The 17700-nt window shown below is 47.6% G+C and overlaps 3 protein-coding genes and 1 long non-coding RNA gene across 4 annotated transcripts; 2 read left to right on the top strand and 2 right to left on the bottom strand.

Moving 5' to 3' along the window:
* Nucleotides 1-241: 241 nt before the first annotated feature.
* LOC120974507 (uncharacterized) lies at nt 242-2234 on the bottom strand. Its single transcript, XM_040400976.3, has 4 exons — nt 2134-2234; nt 1045-1141; nt 802-933; nt 242-699 (listed from the first exon to the last, which is right to left on the bottom strand). The coding sequence occupies exons 2-4, from the start codon at nt 1123-1125 to the stop codon at nt 490-492; spliced, it is 423 nt and encodes a 140-aa protein (XP_040256910.1). The 5' UTR covers nt 1126-1141; nt 2134-2234; the 3' UTR covers nt 242-489.
* A 4044-nt stretch (nt 2235-6278) lies between these two features.
* On the top strand, nt 6279-8996 carry LOC109744980 (beta-amylase). The gene is made up of 7 exons (XM_020304117.4): nt 6279-6718; nt 6804-6872; nt 6964-7362; nt 7451-7615; nt 7717-7989; nt 8058-8510; nt 8579-8996. The coding sequence occupies exons 1-7, from the start codon at nt 6341-6343 to the stop codon at nt 8783-8785; spliced, it is 1944 nt and encodes a 647-aa protein (XP_020159706.1). The 5' UTR covers nt 6279-6340; the 3' UTR covers nt 8786-8996.
* A 1939-nt stretch (nt 8997-10935) lies between these two features.
* LOC120973218 (uncharacterized) lies at nt 10936-16581 on the bottom strand. The gene is made up of 4 exons (XR_005767618.3): nt 16177-16581; nt 13739-15370; nt 12188-13658; nt 10936-11924 (listed from the first exon to the last, which is right to left on the bottom strand). It is a non-coding gene; the product is annotated as an uncharacterized lncRNA (long non-coding RNA).
* LOC109744975 (beta-amylase Tri a 17) lies at nt 11773-14879 on the top strand. The gene is made up of 7 exons (XM_020304112.1): nt 11773-12047; nt 12216-12614; nt 12766-12930; nt 13338-13601; nt 13788-13997; nt 14096-14335; nt 14418-14879. The coding sequence occupies exons 1-7, from the start codon at nt 11997-11999 to the stop codon at nt 14598-14600; spliced, it is 1512 nt and encodes a 503-aa protein (XP_020159701.1). The 5' UTR covers nt 11773-11996; the 3' UTR covers nt 14601-14879.
* Nucleotides 16582-17700: the final 1119 nt, after the last annotated feature.

Raw genomic sequence — 17700 nt, 5'->3', positions numbered from 1 at the left:
ACAATGAAAGAAGCCCAGCAGAAATAAACAAACAAACAAACAAGAAAATCCCAGAAGTCGTGCAGATACAGCTTATCAGACGCCAAGCCAAGAAACGGGCCTAATATACTTTAGGTGACGTCAGCCGACGAAGTCTCAGTCGACTAAGACTTAGACGGACCCTTTCTCTTTCTCTCTTTTTCATTTTTTTCTTAATTGTGTGCATCCTTAATGTTTTTGGACATCTTGTTAGTGCAGAGCCTGGGTGTAATTGGTATCTTCACCATATTAATATATTCTCCTTATAAAAAAAAATTGAGATGAAGATGTACCACATAGTACAAAGGGGTGATAATACATGAATCATGAAGCAGTCTTTGCAAAGAGATACAGTCGGTCACACTGGGAAGAACAGATGCTATATATACGCACCACACGTAATTAATTAGGGTAACCACTACTGGCATACGCATACGTGGATGGTGGATAGAGACTGCAAGTGTGTGAAACCTAGTCCTCGTGGTGGCGAGAACACCTTGCCCAAAGCAACCGAAGCGTAGTGGCGGCGTTGAACAAGACGGCAACGAGGCCTAGCACCGAGGAAGCGAAGTACATCGGGCAGGTCATCAACGGCAGACGCTGACAGTGCAGAAAGTGATGCAGGAAGAAAACAGATGCAGTTCCAGCACAGCTCGCGCCATATGCGAGGAGCATCACCAGCTGTAACATAAACAACCACATCCGCGCTTGCATGAAGTCACCAAGGATGTTCAGTACGGAGTACGCAGTAGAAACGGTAGAGTGGAATAGATACGAGCGTACCGAGTCATTGAATAAGATGGGGGCAATGCAATCAAGGTTGAGTGCTCCAAAGTAGAAGCAAATGGCCTGGTACACGATCCGCATCGAGGTCCAACTCATTAGCGTCAGCATACTGCCCTTCAGTTTGCATGCCTGCATATGTCAGATATAGCCTAGGTAATGTACATGATATACTGATGATACATGCGAGGACGGGACGAGATTAGCTTGTACTGACACGACAAACCAGAACTGGCGGCTGACCGGCGCAGCCATGGCGAGCACAAACGCGGCAGTGGAGAAGGCGATGCAGGCCAGCCTGGTGACCACGATGTAGAGCTGCATGTCTTGGTCGCTGGTACTGACAGTGGAGATGTGTTAATTAACATAACAGGAGGAAACATTGGTAGGAACTAGCTAGGAGGTGCAGATCGACAGAAGAAACTAGCTACTTTGTCCAATGCAGAGATGTTTAATGTAACTCAAAAACCAAACATTGGTACGAGTCTCGACCTAAATAAGAACTACTCCCCGTCCCCGTACTAATCCCCAATTGACGAGTGTTAATTTGCAGGTTCTCCGATAATTTGAAAACCTGTACAGAGTCGCCGTTTAAAGCATGCATCGATCGATTTACCAAGATGCAAATTGTGTAGGCGACGGTTAACTAAACAGCGTTCTGCTCCCATCCCATGAACTTGCCCTTCCTATCCCTCCGTCCTCACTCCTCACCATCCAGACATCCAGATCCGAGGGTGCATGCAGGAACAACTCGGGCGAGCAACGCCCGTCTCCTAATCCAGTTCCGAGAGTGAAGTAAGGAAGTAGGCAATGGTAAATTGAAGGGGAAGATTGCGGTGGAGGCAGAGGTGTGTGGAGGTGGCGCAGGCCTGAGCCTGACCCGAGGGCTTGGTGGAGGGCGAAGCTAATTCCAAGGTTCCACCCAAATTGATCTACCCATCACCGGCCAGATTTGATTTTAGAGAACACGACGTGAGTAAACTGGCAAAGCAAGTAGTAGCAACTAGCAAGGGACGAACCTATATTAATTGTGCCAATCCGACTATCAAGGGAAGTAGTGATATCGGAGTAATAGTCTTCACTGTTCCAGCAGAATTAATCTAGCTGAGATCATACACCTACCCAACGAACTAACCGATCGTTGCACCGCCTGCACTGGTGGTCTCGCAAAGCCCCGGACCGATTCGCCTACTGATTAACTCCGGTCACACAAATCTCTCAAGGCGTCGGCTTGGAAGCCATGCATGCAGCAAAGCCTGCCCGAGCCAGGGAATTAGCTTCGAACTAACCTGGCGTGCATCGCATAGGAGATGGCCGGTTATGCGGACTAACCTGTCACAGGGCAGCACGAACAGACGGCGACGAGCGGAGGCGGCGCCGACAGCGGAGAGCAGAGGAGACTGAGGAGTGGTGCAGTGCAGGCTGGCTAGGTAATGCCGACGTTGCGTCAAAGTGTGGGTGCTAATTAAACCTGACGGAAAGCCTCAAATTTACTAAGATCGGAGCTAATTAAACCAATGAAAGCTACGAGACTCCAGAATTGGACTGAAGTTAAACTTTATTCGTCCAGCTATCACTATCATTTCAATGTCTAATAAAACTGGAATTTCTTTAAACTGACTACGTGTATCACTTTCTTTCTTTGGTAATCTTTAGGACAGGTTGCCCTTGCTCAATTTCGATGAGGGAGGCGCTGGGTATGATACGCTGCATTCCTCACATCAAGCTCGTGAATTGGGGCGCCGACCCTATTGCCAATTTCAGTCAGAGCAAAATAATTGCACCACTTTTTTCCCTGCGAGCCTGTATTTGGCGATCGCTGGACAGGGTAGTGTTTTCCATTTCGGTGCTTGATCACACGTCTAAAGCTAGTTTCCAATCTTGGCTTATGTCGTTTTCCTCTTGTACAATATATGCCCCCTCCCCCACCTCTTCCTTTAAAGTGTGTATTTTTATTCCATCTTCTTCTTTTTTAACCGAGAACCGTATAACAAATTGTTCTACGGTGATTTTCATTTTCATTAATATAAAATATTTACAAAGCTAGCTACTAAACCCAAAATAAAAACTTACCCAATTCCAGCTCTTGGGAAAAACATTGAAAACAATTATTCTAAATCAAACGTGACTCGATCAATTGACTGAGAGCTTCTATGTGCTTTCCATCTCTTTTTCCAGAGGTAGAGTGATTCTTCATGGTGTATGTAGGTGGTATAACCACGAGAGATTACAAACACAGATGGCCTAAACGCCCAAAGCCAACGTACGGTCTCTCTCTACAGGCGGCGGCAACCCACACTTTGCCCCCTACCTTCGTCAGCGAGACCGCTGGTCCCTGCCTCCTCCGTCCGTCGTTATGGCGGCGGCGGGGGCTGGGGACCTCGGCGTTTTGACCTTGGTGAGTAGTTAGGATTGGGCTAGTTTCTTCAGGCGCATCGCATCAGTCGCGGGCGCCACGTCGGAATAAGGTGCCCCTGCTTCTCCCCCATCTTGGTGGTGCTCTAAACAGCAGCGGCATGAAGCAGGTGGCTTGGTCCTCTCGCCGTTCTTCAGATCTTGTGAGATTAGTCACTCGGTGTGTCGCTGGCGTTTGACGCTATTCGCAGCGGCGTTGGCGGCTAGGGCAACAATGATGCTTTGGAGCGAGGAGGTTGGTCAGATGGTGGATTTATCGTTCTTCCCTAACCTCGTCGATGGAATGCAGCGGGTCTGCGTCCAAGGTACCACGAGAACATCCCCGATCGACGTGCCACAGCGACATGTGCCTCCCTGCTTGCAGTGGGTCTGTTTATCGACTCACAGCCTCGTTGGTGATGATGCTTCTTTGGATCTGGCAATGATGGAGGCCCGGCGTCTCTTCTAGCGTGCGCATTGGCGACACCGAATTTAGGCGGCGGTCTTTAGCAAGTGCAGGAAACTCTACGGATAGTTTTGTATATTTTTTTAATTTTAGGGTTCTATCTGCAAAGTTTTCAGGACAATCGTGTTGTTCTGGTCAGTCTTTTAGTTTCCACGTGCGTTTGGTTGTGTAACTTGATTTTTTATCAGCAAAATGAATTACGTGGTTGCTTTTAAAAAAACACTTACATGCAACACACTGTACAAGCATAACGAACCTGGTAAAAATAGTTAAGTTTAAGTCGCTAAAGACAACAAGGAAATAAAGCAAGCGCCTGATTTGATTGACGAGAATCACCAAGTCATCGGTTTGCACCCAAATCGTTGGCCAAGTTGCATAGAAACTTTTATCATAATTAATCCATAATTTTGTAGAGAAAACACTTTTCGTTTGGACATGACTAGCACGTGGGAGCATCATCTACACAGGGGGAACAATGAGAGGTGAATTGGAAGGCATCACCGGCACCTCTGTGTTTCTGAAAAAAAATCGATAAGAGGGGTTTTATTACTTAAAAGGTTTAAGCATTACACCCAGTCTCAGCATTATTGGAATGTACACAATCCAACGAAGTCCACTCTGAAAAACAGTATAAAAACCGGCGAAATACAAGTAAACATTTGTATAACGCCTAAACTGGAGAGGGGTCAATCCTGAGATCATGTTGTCATTCATGTTGGGTAAAAGTATCCCTTCCCGTAGCCTCTAATCGTGTACACACCTCCGTAAATAGCTGTCGATTCTCCATGCGTTTTAGAGACGACCATAAACGAAGTGGCCGGGTACATTTGTAGATAACCTGCATAAGAGAAGTACTTTTACCATTAAAAACCATATCATTTGTACATAGTCAAATCGACCAAACACGGTAAGCTCTCCCACCCTGAGAAGAATTCTAAACCTGTGATCAATCCTAGCATCTCTTATCAAAAAAATTGGATGACTGGCCATATAGAACGAGGCAATTTACATTGAAAGAAAACCAAAGGAAAAACAGTGCAAAAAAGATAAAGAAACAACAAAAACCGAACAAAAAAGAAAAGAGAGAAAAATCAGTGAAAACATAAAAAAAACAAGAATTAAACAAATAAAACTAGAGTAAACCGAAGAAGTAGGGAAGAAAAAAGAAATAAAACCTGAACAAATGCAACAACGATCAGACCCGAACGAGCACGCATGTTAACCCATAGGCATCATCCCTACGGGGTGCTGCGGACGAGGGCATTTCCTAAATGGCGCCCGTACCGCTCGTTACAGGCTTAACCATACTGGACGCACACCCCATTCTCCGTGCAGGGCCGGCCCATGTTACTTTTTTTTCTGTTTAAAGAGGTGAATCGAACATGCGATCTCCTCGCTTATTGTTCGTTGACACAACCAACCAGCCAACCGACTTCACGTGATTATTTATAGCTTTTCCCTTCTTATAATCTTTCTTTATTTTCTTTTTTTGCTGGAATGGTTTTGTTTGGGTTTTTTCTATTGCTTTTGGAATGGTCTTTTTGCTAAACTTTTTGAAATACATGAATTTCCCTCAAAAATTCGTGAACTTTTTTCCAATTCGATAAACTTCTTTTAAAATTCAATGAGAAATTTCAAATTCAATGAACTTTTTCCAAATTTTGATGATTTTTTTAAAATTTGATGAACTTTTTTCAACTTCGATGAACTTTTTTTAAATTCGAAGAGCTTGTTTTCAAATTCGATGAATTTTTTCCAAATTGAATGAATTATTTTTAAATTCGATGATCTTTTTTTCAAAATCAATGAACTTTTTTGAAATTTTTTGAACTTTATTTAAAATCGATGAACTTTTTGCAAAGTCGGTGAACTTGTTTTTTCAAAATCTATGAACTATTTTCAAATTTTTGAACCTTTTTGAAAATCGTTGATTGTTTTAAAAAATTTATGAACTTTTTGAATACATGAACTTTTTTCTTTTTCGTTAGGTTTTCTGAAATCTGTGGACATTCAAATTTTGTTCATTTTTTTTTTCAAAAGGAATCACATTTCGTCTAGTTGTTGGCCTACTATGCACTGCAGCTAGTTGGCGTGCGTTCGAATCCTCCCAAAAGCGATGTTTCGGGGTGGATTTTTTGCGCCATAAATATTTTTTTTCACAGTGTCCTGCGTGTTCATGGGCCGGCCCACTAACGTGCTGCAGTGGGCGCCCGAATCCACCAGGGAAACCAAAGAAGAGCTAGTTTGGATGAGCTGATTTCTTTTCACTCCTGTTTCAGAGATACAAAACAAAAGTAGAGCTCCCGCGGACGAGAGGGAGGACTGATCCAAATTTACCTTTTTTTTTAGTCGGATCCAAATTCACCTAGCCAGTCCCAAAAGAATCAGCTCCGCCTTTCTTCCTGGCCTCTAAACTTGAGCCTGTCCACATGTTGAATCTACAGCGTAGCTACGCTGGACCTATCACTGCACACTGCCAAAACCAAAGAGACAAATAACAGACACCCAGCCTCTCTACAGACCCAACATTCGCCGCGCCGCGAGATAACGAAACAGGAAATGCTACAGACAAATCGAGCAGAACGAAGAGGACGTGAACGAAAACCACATGCACACACGCGCATAACCACAGCTCACGCAGACCACACCTTGGTGGATACCGGCAGGCAGGCTCCTCCCATGGCTGCGCATCACCAAAAAGGAACGAATTCGTGTGTCACGCGGATTCCATGGCACCGGGGAATGACCACTTTACATACATATACAGCGACGCCAAAACCACAAAACTATCGGTCGCAGCAGAAACAAGTACGGGAAGCCCAGATAAAGAAAATCAAGAACCGTATGCACACCATGCTCGCGACCACGCCGTCGTCGTCAGGGGTCAAGTTACAGCCATGGGGGAGTTGCCGGAGAAGGGCGGCATCACCTGCTCTTCTTCCAGCGACGGCCACCGGAAGAATCATCGTCGATTCCGGGAGGATGCCTCCCTCCCCTCTTCCTCTACGAGCTGTCGCCTCCGAGAGCGCGCAGACCTCTCGTGCACCACAGCCACAGGTACATTTACATGCATAGTAGCACAAAAGTGTTTCTTGCGCCACGTGAACTGAGTTCTTGTATCGTTGGCGATTGCTTCGCGCAGCCTCCGCCGATGGATGTCGACGAGGAGAAGATGCTGGCCAACTACGTCCCGGTGTTCGTCATGCTCCCCGTAAGGCCGTAAGAACCGAAGCAGGGAATTCATGTTGTTTTGCAAGGTTTGGTGGCATTGCACCTCACACGATCGATCGACACCGTAACAGCTAGAAGCGATCACCGCCGAGAACAAGGTGGGTGACGCTGAGGGCCTGAGGGCGCAGCTGCGGCGGCTGAGGGAGGCCGGCGTCGACGGCATCATGGCGGACGTGTGGTGGGGCATCGTGGAGGGCGCCGGGCCGGGGCGGTACGAGTGGCGCGCGTACAGGGAGCTCTTCCGGTTGGCGCAGGAGGAAGGCCTGAAGCTGCAGGTCATCATGTCGTTCCACGCGTGCGGCGGCAACGTCGGCGACGCCGTGAACATCCCGATACCGGCGTGGGTGCGCGACGTCGGCGAGGCGGACCCGGACGTGTACTACACTAGCCCCGGCGGGGCCCGGAACCAGGAGTACCTCACCATCGGCGTGGACGATCGGCCCTTGTTCCACGGCAGAACCGCCATCCAGGTACAGCACGGCCGCACGACCCTCGCTGTATATCAGACTGACACAAATTAATCAACTGGTTACTTGTGTGTGAGCGCTGCAATTCCAGCTCTACGCGGATTTCATGGAGAGCTTCAGAGAGAACATGGCGGACTTGTTGGAGTGTGGCCTGATCGTGGACATAGAGGTTGGGCTTGGCCCTGCCGGCGAGCTGAGGTACCCATCCTACCCGGAGAGCCAGGGGTGGGCGTTCCCCGGCATCGGGCAGTTCCAAGTACGCTCAAATCCCGAGATATTCAGAAAAAAAAAAACATGAGAACTACTCTAGCACTCTGTTACGGTTGGTCCAAGTTTGCTAAAAGAGGGTTCCTGCAGTGCTACGACAAGTACCTAGAGGAGGATTTCAGAGCGGCAGCGACGGATGCCGGACACCCGGAGTGGGAGCTCCCTGACGACGCCGGGGAATACAACGACGCCCCTGACGACACGCGCTTCTTCACGGCGGACGGCGCCGGCGCGACGTACCTCACCGAGAAGGGGAGGTTCTTCCTTACATGGTACTCCAGCAAGCTGATCGACCACGGCGACAGGATACTGGACGAAGCCAACAGGGTCTTCCTGGGCTGCACTGTCAAGCTCGCCGCAAAGGTACGTCTCGCACTGACATCTGCAGCGATAAAGAAAATGCTGAAGAAACGACGAGCCTGATTTTGCAGGTCTCGGGGATACACTGGTGGTACAGGCACCCGAGCCACGCCGCGGAGCTCACCGCCGGGTACTACAACGTCGACGGCCGGGACGGCTACCGGCCGATCGCGCGCATGCTGGCGCGGCACGACGGCGCCGTCCTCAACTTCACCTGCGCGGAGATGCGGAACTCGGAGCAGGCCGAGGAGGCCATGAGCGCCCCGGAGGAGCTCGTCCAGCAGGTGCTGAGCGCCGGGTGGAGAGAGGGGACCGAGGTGGCGTGCGAGAACGCGCTGCCCAGGTACGACCGGCGGGCATACAACCAGATGCTGAAGAACGCGCGTCCCAACGGCGTCGACCTCGGCGGCGTCCCGGCGCGCCGCGTCGCCGCGGTGACGTACCTCAGGCTCACGGACGAACTCCTGGCCGGGAGCAAGTACCGGGCCTTCAAAACCTTCGTCAGGAAAATGCACGCTGATCAGGTAAGCCCTGTTTTAGCGTCTTGGGCTGTGAGCCTGTGACTTACGACATGCACTGGGCTCTGTTTCAGGATTACTGTGCCGATCCGGCCCAGTACCATCGGCCCCTGAAGCCTTTGGAGCGGTCGAGGCCGGCGGTACCCATGGACCGGCTGCTGGACGCGACGACGCCGGAGGCGCCGTACCCGTTCGATCCCGAGACGGACATGAGCGTCGGCGGCGACCTCGCGGGGCTCATCGACAGGGTGTTCGACAAGATCGAATGGATATTGGGTTGAAAATGCCGCTTTTTCCCCCGCAAAAAAAGATAATGCCGCTCTTTGTAACCACCCCGGCAAATCGGGTGGGTCGATACACGCACGCTTGCCGTAACTAGTAGGCCAATGATCGTAGTAGCGGACGTCTCTCACTCTCAGCAATATGTCCACCAAAAAGAATAGTAATTCATTCGTGGGATACTAATACAAGAAGCACGCATTGTTTATTGGACGATTTATGTGGTGTCGGGAACAAACAACGGAAGAACACAGATGCAACGGTTACGGACTCGCGGGACTGATGAGAAGAGCAACAAAATGCGATTCTTTACGCCAAGACTCGATGTAGGACGCACCTCAGCTGCATGTGCGTGCGTACGTCTGCCTGCATTCAATGCATGCCCCTCGATCAGATCAGTCGATCGTAAAGTCTGACAACTAGACTGGTCCCACGCAAGAAAAATGGAAAATATATTGCTAAATGTGACTTGTTGTGTAGTGGCCTTTCCGAAATGATTCGTTGAAAAGCACGTGAACCCGCCCAGATGGACGGAGCAGCAATGGTACGAGTAGTACCGTGTGACGCCGACCGATGGGGGGTTTTGGAAACGTGCATAATAGAGAGCTGTAACGGCGGTCGTTGGACGGCTCACGTCGATCGATTAATGCGAGATTTTCTCGCGGCGGGGAGGCGCTCCGTCGCAGCGCAGCGCAGCGCATCGACGTACGTACTGACATGACCTGACCTGATCCCTTTGGGGGGTAGGTTGCTGATCGATCGGCATCGTGGCCTCACAACCTGGGCGGTCGGTGCAGTGATTAAGCGCTGCGCACGCGACCGCTTGATCCACGTTACGGATTCCACGATTACAACGCCTCGGAGCGTCAATTTTTTAGGGGTTCGTCAACACGACTACGTAGAAGAGCGTAAGAGACCCCGCGATAATTTCTCTCGTTTGCAGTAGCAGCATCGATCGGCACCACGGATTATCAGCATCGAAATAATCTTGCAATGTTATGGCCGGCAACCTCACAGTACAGTACAGTATGAAGAAATACAGTACAGTACTCTGTTTTAAGGTTTTGACGGAGAACGACAGATCTCATGCCCTTGCGATTTGTGACAACTCGCAGGTTGCGCATGTGCATCGTGCCAGCTAATCCAACTGAATGCCCGACAGAGATCATCCAACGGCCTGGTCGAGATGTTGAGAACCGCCCGCCGCATCCAAGGCGCGGCGTGGCCTGGGCGGGAGCCCCGGTCTCGCCTTTCAGCAGTCAAGTGAGCACGGTGCACATGGCATGGCAACCTGATGGCTCATGAACAAATCACCAACTGCTTAAAAGTGAAAACCAAGTAAAATAAGCATGCCAGCTCAAAAAAAAGGGGGTAAAACCCATGGGTAAACCGAAGTTAAGTTTTATCTGAACTGGTATCCTGATCTGTTTTTCTTTTCTTTTGGTGATGGTATCCTGATCTGTTAAGTTTTCTACATAAGTAGCACGTATACAAACAAAAAGGACGAGACTATAAATCTGACATCAGATTTTTTACCATGGCAAATGAAACGTTTATTATGACAATTTATATTCTTAGAGAATGGCAAGTTTAGTTGATAATCATAGCAAATCTGTCTCAATTCACTTTTTGTTAGAAAATTGCTGTACTTGCAAACTAAATTTGCCATCATCATGCCTATATAAATTGCAATGAAAAACATCAGATTTGACATGCCTAAAACCCTAACATCAGATTTTTAGTGTGTCTGAGCAAAAATATACGGTTCTATGGGTAGTCGTAAGATTTTTAGTGTGTCTGCGGATCGTAGCAGAGAAGATCGAGCTATTTGTCTAACAGCCTGACAGTGTTATATACACGATACATAACCATGATGTGTGATGATACACAGTCACCCGTCAATACATTTTCTTTTCGTGGACTGAGTGTAGCTCAGATGGTTAGGTTTTTGTGTGGAACCAGCTCATCAAGATTTATGTCCTAGATTTGATACTGGTGCTCATTTTTTTTTGGATTTATTTCAGACTTTCCGGCGATATCCATTCAGCGAAAGAAGACATTCCCGTGCCCTCATGGAGGTAGGGTGTGCGTGCGTGCATGCATTGGGATGTGTGTATGTAAACTTCTTCAATTATACTGTGTTAAAAAAAAATTCAAAAGGACACGGTTATATTATAAAGTTCACCAAAAGTACAAAGCACCCCAAACATAATAAAAAAAATACATTGAGGTCCTCAGACCACCGAACGACCACTACCATTGCCGGAACGAGCCTCTCCTACACCAGAGTCATCCTAACCTTGTTGATGACAACTGAAAAGTCTTCGTGCGCGTGCCCTTAAGAATCACCGCCCTAAAGCCCCAGTCATGACGTTGAATCGATTTGAAGTGTCTGACATCAGATACTGTGCCGAACCTATGATAAGAAACCCTAACCTCATCGTCCCAAGAGACGGTAGGAATATAAACCAGAGTTCCATCGACTCGGTCATGACAAACGAAATCGAGGATCAAAACCCAAAAGACCTACTCAATGATGAAGAGTTGTCATTTGCAACGACTAAAAATCCCTAACCTAAACTACTAGTCGGAGCCGAGGCACTAGAATTCGCCTCCCCGCCACTGGTCACCGGAGGACAGGCCCGTTGATGGAGAGGGTGAGGTGGGCGACCACACAGGCCCCCAAATCACCACATATTAGGGGGTGTCTGGTTGGGTTTATTTTTCTACTTTTACACTTGGCTTATAAACAAAAGGATATATTTATGGGCATGTGGCTTCAAGTTTTGGCTTAATCCACAGACTGGACGGTGAAGCTTGGAGGGGTGAAGAACTTTGTCCTAGTCATCTAAGCGTGATGGAAAGGAAAACAAGGGATGACCCTGTCAATATATTTTCGTTTTGTCGGATAACGTATTTAAACCTGATACTGTTGGCTTGCCGCTCTAAACACACGTGAACGAATCAGAACATTCAGATACCCAATCTTCTTCCAGTGACAAGGAAAATATGATATCAACCCTGAAGCTGGGCTGTGAGCGGTAACCAAAATCAACCAGTTCACCTCGCCTCGCTGGAGAAGGACCCCGGGCGCCTCCTCCGATCCCTCTTTCGCAGTATAAATAGACCCCTCGACCTCCCCTGCAACACCCAGCAAACCAAGCTCAGTGAGTGAGTGAGCACGCAAGCCAGTGTTTGTAGCCAGCAGCCACAATGGCCGGGAACATGCTAGCCAACTATGTCCAAGTCTACGTCATGCTCCCGGTAAGCTCCATTCAGCCCGCTAAGCACCATGGCACTGACAAACCATTCCAAGGATCTAAAAACTCACATTATCATGCATATGATACCCAGCTTATCAACAAGATCTGATCTGAGACCTCAGATGCAGTAGTTCCACTAACCTTGCCTTCACTTTCGTTGTGGGAATAGCTGGACGTCGTGAGCGTCGACAACAAATTCGAGAAGGGCGACGAGATCAGGGCGCAGCTGAAGAAGCTGACGGAGGCCGGCGTGGACGGCGTCATGATAGACGTCTGGTGGGGGCTGGTGGAGGGCAAGGGCCCCAAGGCGTACGACTGGAGCGCCTACAAGCAGGTCTTCGACCTGGTGCACGAGGCCGGGCTCAAGCTGCAGGCCATCATGTCATTCCACCAGTGCGGTGGCAACGTCGGCGACGTCGTCAACATCCCCATCCCACAGTGGGTTCGCGACGTCGGCGCCACCGACCCCGACATTTTCTACACCAACCGCGGCGGGACGAGGAACATCGAGTACCTCACCCTTGGAGTGGACGACCAGCCTCTCTTCCATGGAAGAACTGCCGTCCAGGTTAGCTAAGCTAGATCACCATTCCAGTTCTCCTGCATATATGGTGATTCAGATGAGTGAGATGAGTCTTGGCAACAGCATAGTTGTGATTTTGGTAGCCCCAGTGTGCTCATGGTAGCAAAGCTTTGATCCTTCTTTGTGGCTGCTACAGATGTATGCTGATTACATGGCGAGCTTCAGGGAAAACATGAAGAAGTTCTTGGATGCCGGTACCATCGTGGACATTGAAGTGGGACTTGGCCCAGCTGGAGAGATGAGGTACCCATCGTATCCTCAGAGCCAAGGATGGGTCTTCCCAGGCATTGGAGAATTCATCGTGAGTGTTTTCCCAAATACTCTTCTGTTCTTACAAAATCCTCGTATATACATGTAACATGTGATGACCAAAGGCAGTTTAATCTTTGTCCAAGAGACGATTTGCACTGAAAAAGGTTCACCCAATGGTAAAGTGATTCTGATCATAAGCGGCATTGGATAAAATGGCAATTTCAAATTAATACTACTCATGGCTTTTGAGAGATCATGCTCTTCTTTTGAGCAAAGTATCAGAAGCAAACATAAGACCATGCTCCCACAATTAAACGGTAAAAGCAGTGGACATCAAATGTACATCCAACTAAACAGACAGGCATGAATTAAAACGGATGCAAAAATAATACCATAACAAGTAAAGACAAAAGGGCTCCAATTAACTGTTTTAACTAAAACAAAAATAATCTGCAGTGTTATGATAAGTACCTGGAAGCAGACTTCAAAGCAGCAGCGGCGAAGGCTGGCCACCCTGAGTGGGAATTGCCTGACGATGCTGGAGAGTACAACGACACTCCCGAGAAAACCCAATTCTTCAAGGACAACGGAACATACCTCACAGAGAAGGGGAAGTTTTTCCTGTCATGGTACTCCAACAAACTGATCAAGCACGGTGACAAGATCTTGGACGAAGCAAACAAGGTCTTCTTGGGATGCAGGGTGCAGCTGGCAATCAAAGTAAGTACCATCCTATAGATCTCAGTGAAAAATCATGATTCATTTGAGAAGTTGTGCCTGATAAACAACAAAAAATGTACAAACTCACTCTAACATAGAGTACAAGCTTAAAGAAACAGGAAGTATATACGACTCACATTGCTTAATCTAGAATGTAATGAGACATGATCCAATGTTTGGTTGCAGATCTCTGGCATTCACTGGTGGTACAGGGTTCCAAACCATGCAGCCGAGCTCACAGCTGGGTACTACAACTTAGATGACAGAGACGGCTACAGAACCATAGCACGCATGCTCACAAGGCATCATGCTAGCATGAACTTCACTTGTGCAGAGATGAGGGACTCCGAGCAAAGCGAAGAGGCGAAGAGCGCACCAGAAGAACTAGTCCAACAGGTAACTACACCATTAGCAACCGCCCAGTAATTTATGGCTCAGGAATTTACAATTATCATTTACGGAAACATTGAAGCACTTCTCATCAAAAATCTTAGGTGCTGAGTGCTGGATGGAGAGAGGGTTTACATGTGGCGTGCGAAAACGCACTCGGTCGATATGATGCCACTGCTTACAACACAATACTCAGGAATGCGAGGCCGAAAGGCATCAACAAGAATGGCCCTCCTGAGCACAAACTGTTTGGATTCACCTACCTCCGGTTATCGAATGAGCTACTGGAGGGACAGAACTATGCCACTTTCCAAACTTTTGTTGAGAAAATGCATGCTAACCTGGTTAGTGCCACCCATGCATGTCGAAAATAAAACAGATGTATCATTTGCAAGCCTATTTTAAATAATCTATAACTCTTTGCAGGGTCATGACCCAAGTGTTGATCCAGTGGCGCCTTTGGAAAGATCAAAGCCAGAAATGCCAATTGAAATGATCCTGAAAGCAGCGCAGCCAAAACTGGAGCCATTCCCCTTTGATAAGAATACCGACCTGCCAGTTAAAGATCACACTGATGTCGGGGATGAGGTGCTCGTTGCCCCTGTGTAGAAATCTTTCTCTATCTTCATAAAATAATGTGCATCACTGATGCAGTCTACAAGAGGGTCAAGACGTGCTTTCTGAGAATTGAGGTGCACAGGAAATAAGCCGCCGAGGATAAATAAACTGTGTACTACAATGTTATAGCCATATAGTCTGGCAATACTATTGTACTGGTAATCATGAGGTTGTATGCTTTTCCGATGAGCTGCAGTTCATCGGAACTCCGTCCCACTTTGCTGTGTGTATTTGAGTGAACAAATAAAACAGTTTGTGCTTATAACTTAATGATTGTGAAGGTTTTTAGCAGTATAAATGGAGCTGCCGTCCAGGCTTCTGCTGCTAAGTGTTCAAACTGTTTTACATCCACTGAGTGGTCACTATAAATAGAAAGTGCGAGCTGTGGAACGGTCATTATTAACAAAAGGAATTAAGATGAGTATCCAGCTAAACAAACTGATATTCAATGATGTCATGAGAGCCTAAAATCAGAGTGGTGAAGCGAAGAGCGCCTAAATGAAAAATGATTTGGACAATGATCGGTTTTTAAGTTTTACTCTGATGCAGAGTAACAATGGCGCATAGCTACAGTTCACGTGACGGTGCAGTAAAAAATAGAGAATCATAGTGCAGTAGTTAACAGAACACAATGGAAACCTGTCAGATAACTGAAAAAATAGGTTGTTTCCAACGAGCAGAGAGCCAGAGTCCACCAAACATGTCTCCAATGGGCAGTGGGTACCAATACCATGTCTGTGGATCGTCATGTGCTGTGCTCCCTAATAAGAAGGCAGTGATGAGAAGACTCGTCATAAAAGATAAGACCGCGGTCTCAAACTACAAGGTTACAGCTGCAACAGATGTCCCTGAACTATAGGAAAGTAACAGCAAAGCGGAAACCTATGAATACACACAACGGTTCCTTCCATGCATATCCTATGTTCTTATACAGTTTAATCTACTCTAACTGCAGTTATTGCTAGTTATTTTATTTTTTGAAAAGCCGTTATTGCTAGTTATCTCTTCTATGGTTCAGCCACATCAACTTTGTTGTTTTCAACCTTCATTTTGATGAGTATTGAGTGGTAGGGCATTTGGAATGCCCAATTTTTTGGTAGGGTGAGTTGAGGCATAAACCAAACGGACCGCAGATCTTCTTCGTTTGAAAGCCACACCGTTTAGATTCTTCAAAACTAACTTTCCTATATACTTTATGAATTCTACTCAATGAAAAATATCCCCTCAAAACTATTTTTTCCTGTCTACTTTATGAGTTCTACTGCAAACAATTTCAGTCTTTTGATAGGTCATCTGCAGCAACCAGCGGGTTAATCTAGTTAGGTATATACAAAGACTGAAGAGGCAACCAAATACAGCAGTTCTTTGAATCTTCGAAAGGAATCAACAAAATGAGAGTTCCTAGGAGATTACTACCTGCTGTTAAGTTATCTGTAATTTTCTCACGCTTCTGTTTCAATCAACTGGCCAAGAAAGTGCGTAGGAAAAGTCCTCAAATTCGCCGGCAATGAGATGGAAACACGCGCTCACGCAAACTCTGTTTGACTGTAGTAAGAATTTAGCTCACCAAGGGCGCTCGCTGAGGAATGAGGACGAAGTTGTCGGGCGGAGAGGCTCAGGTAACGGTATCCGAAGATCGTAATTCGCGCCGCGAGAACGAGCTCCCGACGACGGCCGACGCGTGCACATAGTCACCGGATCAGATCCCGTGGGAATGGAACTGCGGAAGGAATGGGCCGGCGCCGACCCGCGGGCGAGAGAGAGGCTCGTCTGCTGGATGCCGAGGGGGCACGACCTTGCGCGTGCGCTTAACGAGGCCGCGGTGTGGCGGAGGGAGAGATGAGAGATCGCCGTCGGCCGCGGCGAGCCGCCATTGATGGTGGGTCAGAGGGTTTGATTTTGGACGACAACCCTGCCCGCACGACGGCATCCGGGCGCACCCAGCCACTGCCCGCATGATACAATCGTCCATACGTCCGGGCGAACGACCCCGCTGCCCGCACAACCTAACACGCCCGTTGTCCTTACCTGCCTTCAAACACCAGTGCGACCTGCCGCCGTCGTCTCCTACCTTTCAATCCCAATCTTCCCCTACCTTCATTGTCTTCCTTCTCTAGTTGCCATGGCAACAAGACCAGATCTCTAGCGCCACCCCACCCCCACCCCCGCCCCCCTCCCGATCGACGGAAAACGTGACGACGAGCTAACAGGTCGATCTCCGATCTTCTCCTCTTTCTCCTCCTTCTGTCCCAAATAATTGCACTTCCAGATTGCCCACGAAAATGGCGACTAGATTCACACTGTCATGGCAAATACACTACGGATTTGTGTTTATTCCCCTTTGCCCACCAACATACGCAAGATCTGTCATGTTATATCCTAGATCTGAACTAAGCTTCTGGGTTGGGTTGCTGCGAGTAGTTGCTCCAGAAGGATGTGTAGAGTTCACTAAAATCAGGGAAAGAAAAGGAGCAATTTGGGCGGTACATAGGGAGGGAGAAAATTAATTGCCACCTATATTTGTCGTTAGATGCCACCTATCTTTGTCGTTAGCTGCCACCATGTTATGTTGTTACTTGCCATCATATTATGTTGGTTGTTGCCATCGGTTCAAAATGATAGTTGGCATCCAGATTTTAGAAAAGAGAATGAATGTGCATGTTCTACTTGCCATGATGTATTGGTTGTTTATGCAAAAAGAAATGTGATAAGATTGTCATGTTTTCTTTTATGTGCAAACAACAAGAATGCATATCGAATATTCATGCGTTCTTGTTCATGCAGTGACTGAAAACACAGTGGGAGAAAAAGCGGAAAAAATGAATCATGAAGACGGCACTGATTCTTGGTTTTCTCAAAGGCCGCAAGCGCCCCTTGGGATGCAGTAGAGTACAGTCAACTCATTTCCGCAGGGCCGTTGCTGCCACTACTAGAGCAGTACGCGAACATTGGTACGATGCATGATCAAAAAAGGGACAGTTGACATGTTTGTGGGGAGGAAAATGGCATTCTACTTATGTGCTACAATGTCCTTGTTCGCAGGTTCTTATGACACAACCACACACATAGGGATACCATGGCAAGTTCCAAC

The sequence above is a fragment of the Aegilops tauschii genome, chromosome 2, assembly GCF_002575655.3.
Source record: "Aegilops tauschii subsp. strangulata cultivar AL8/78 chromosome 2, Aet v6.0, whole genome shotgun sequence".
NCBI classification, from domain to species: domain Eukaryota; kingdom Viridiplantae; phylum Streptophyta; class Magnoliopsida; order Poales; family Poaceae; genus Aegilops; species Aegilops tauschii.
This window is presented reverse-complemented; position numbering and strand designations above follow the sequence as displayed.

Bases quoted from the DNA above. Each gene is read 5' to 3' on its own strand.
- LOC109744980 (XM_020304117.4), top strand. From the start codon at position 6,341: ATGGCTGCGCATCACCAAAAAGGAACGAATTCGTGTGTCACGCGGATT. The intron at 6,873-6,963 runs GTAAGGCCGTAA...ACACCGTAACAG, and splicing joins CGGTGTTCGTCATGCTCCCC to CTAGAAGCGATCACCGCCGA. The intron at 7,990-8,057 runs GTACGTCTCGCA...CTGATTTTGCAG, and splicing joins CTGTCAAGCTCGCCGCAAAG to GTCTCGGGGATACACTGGTG.
- LOC120974507 (XM_040400976.3), bottom strand. From the start codon at position 1,125: ATGCAGCTCTACATCGTGGTCACCAGGCTGGCCTGCATCGCCTTCTCC. The intron at 934-1,044 runs GTCAGCCGCCAG...TGACATATGCAG, and splicing joins TGCTCGCCATGGCTGCGCCG to GCATGCAAACTGAAGGGCAG. The intron at 700-801 runs GTACGCTCGTAT...TTTATGTTACAG, and splicing joins CCATCTTATTCAATGACTCG to CTGGTGATGCTCCTCGCATA.
- LOC109744975 (XM_020304112.1), top strand. From the start codon at position 11,997: ATGGCCGGGAACATGCTAGCCAACTATGTCCAAGTCTACGTCATGCTC. The intron at 12,615-12,765 runs GTTAGCTAAGCT...TGGCTGCTACAG, and splicing joins ATGGAAGAACTGCCGTCCAG to ATGTATGCTGATTACATGGC. The intron at 13,998-14,095 runs GTAACTACACCA...CAAAAATCTTAG, and splicing joins CAGAAGAACTAGTCCAACAG to GTGCTGAGTGCTGGATGGAG.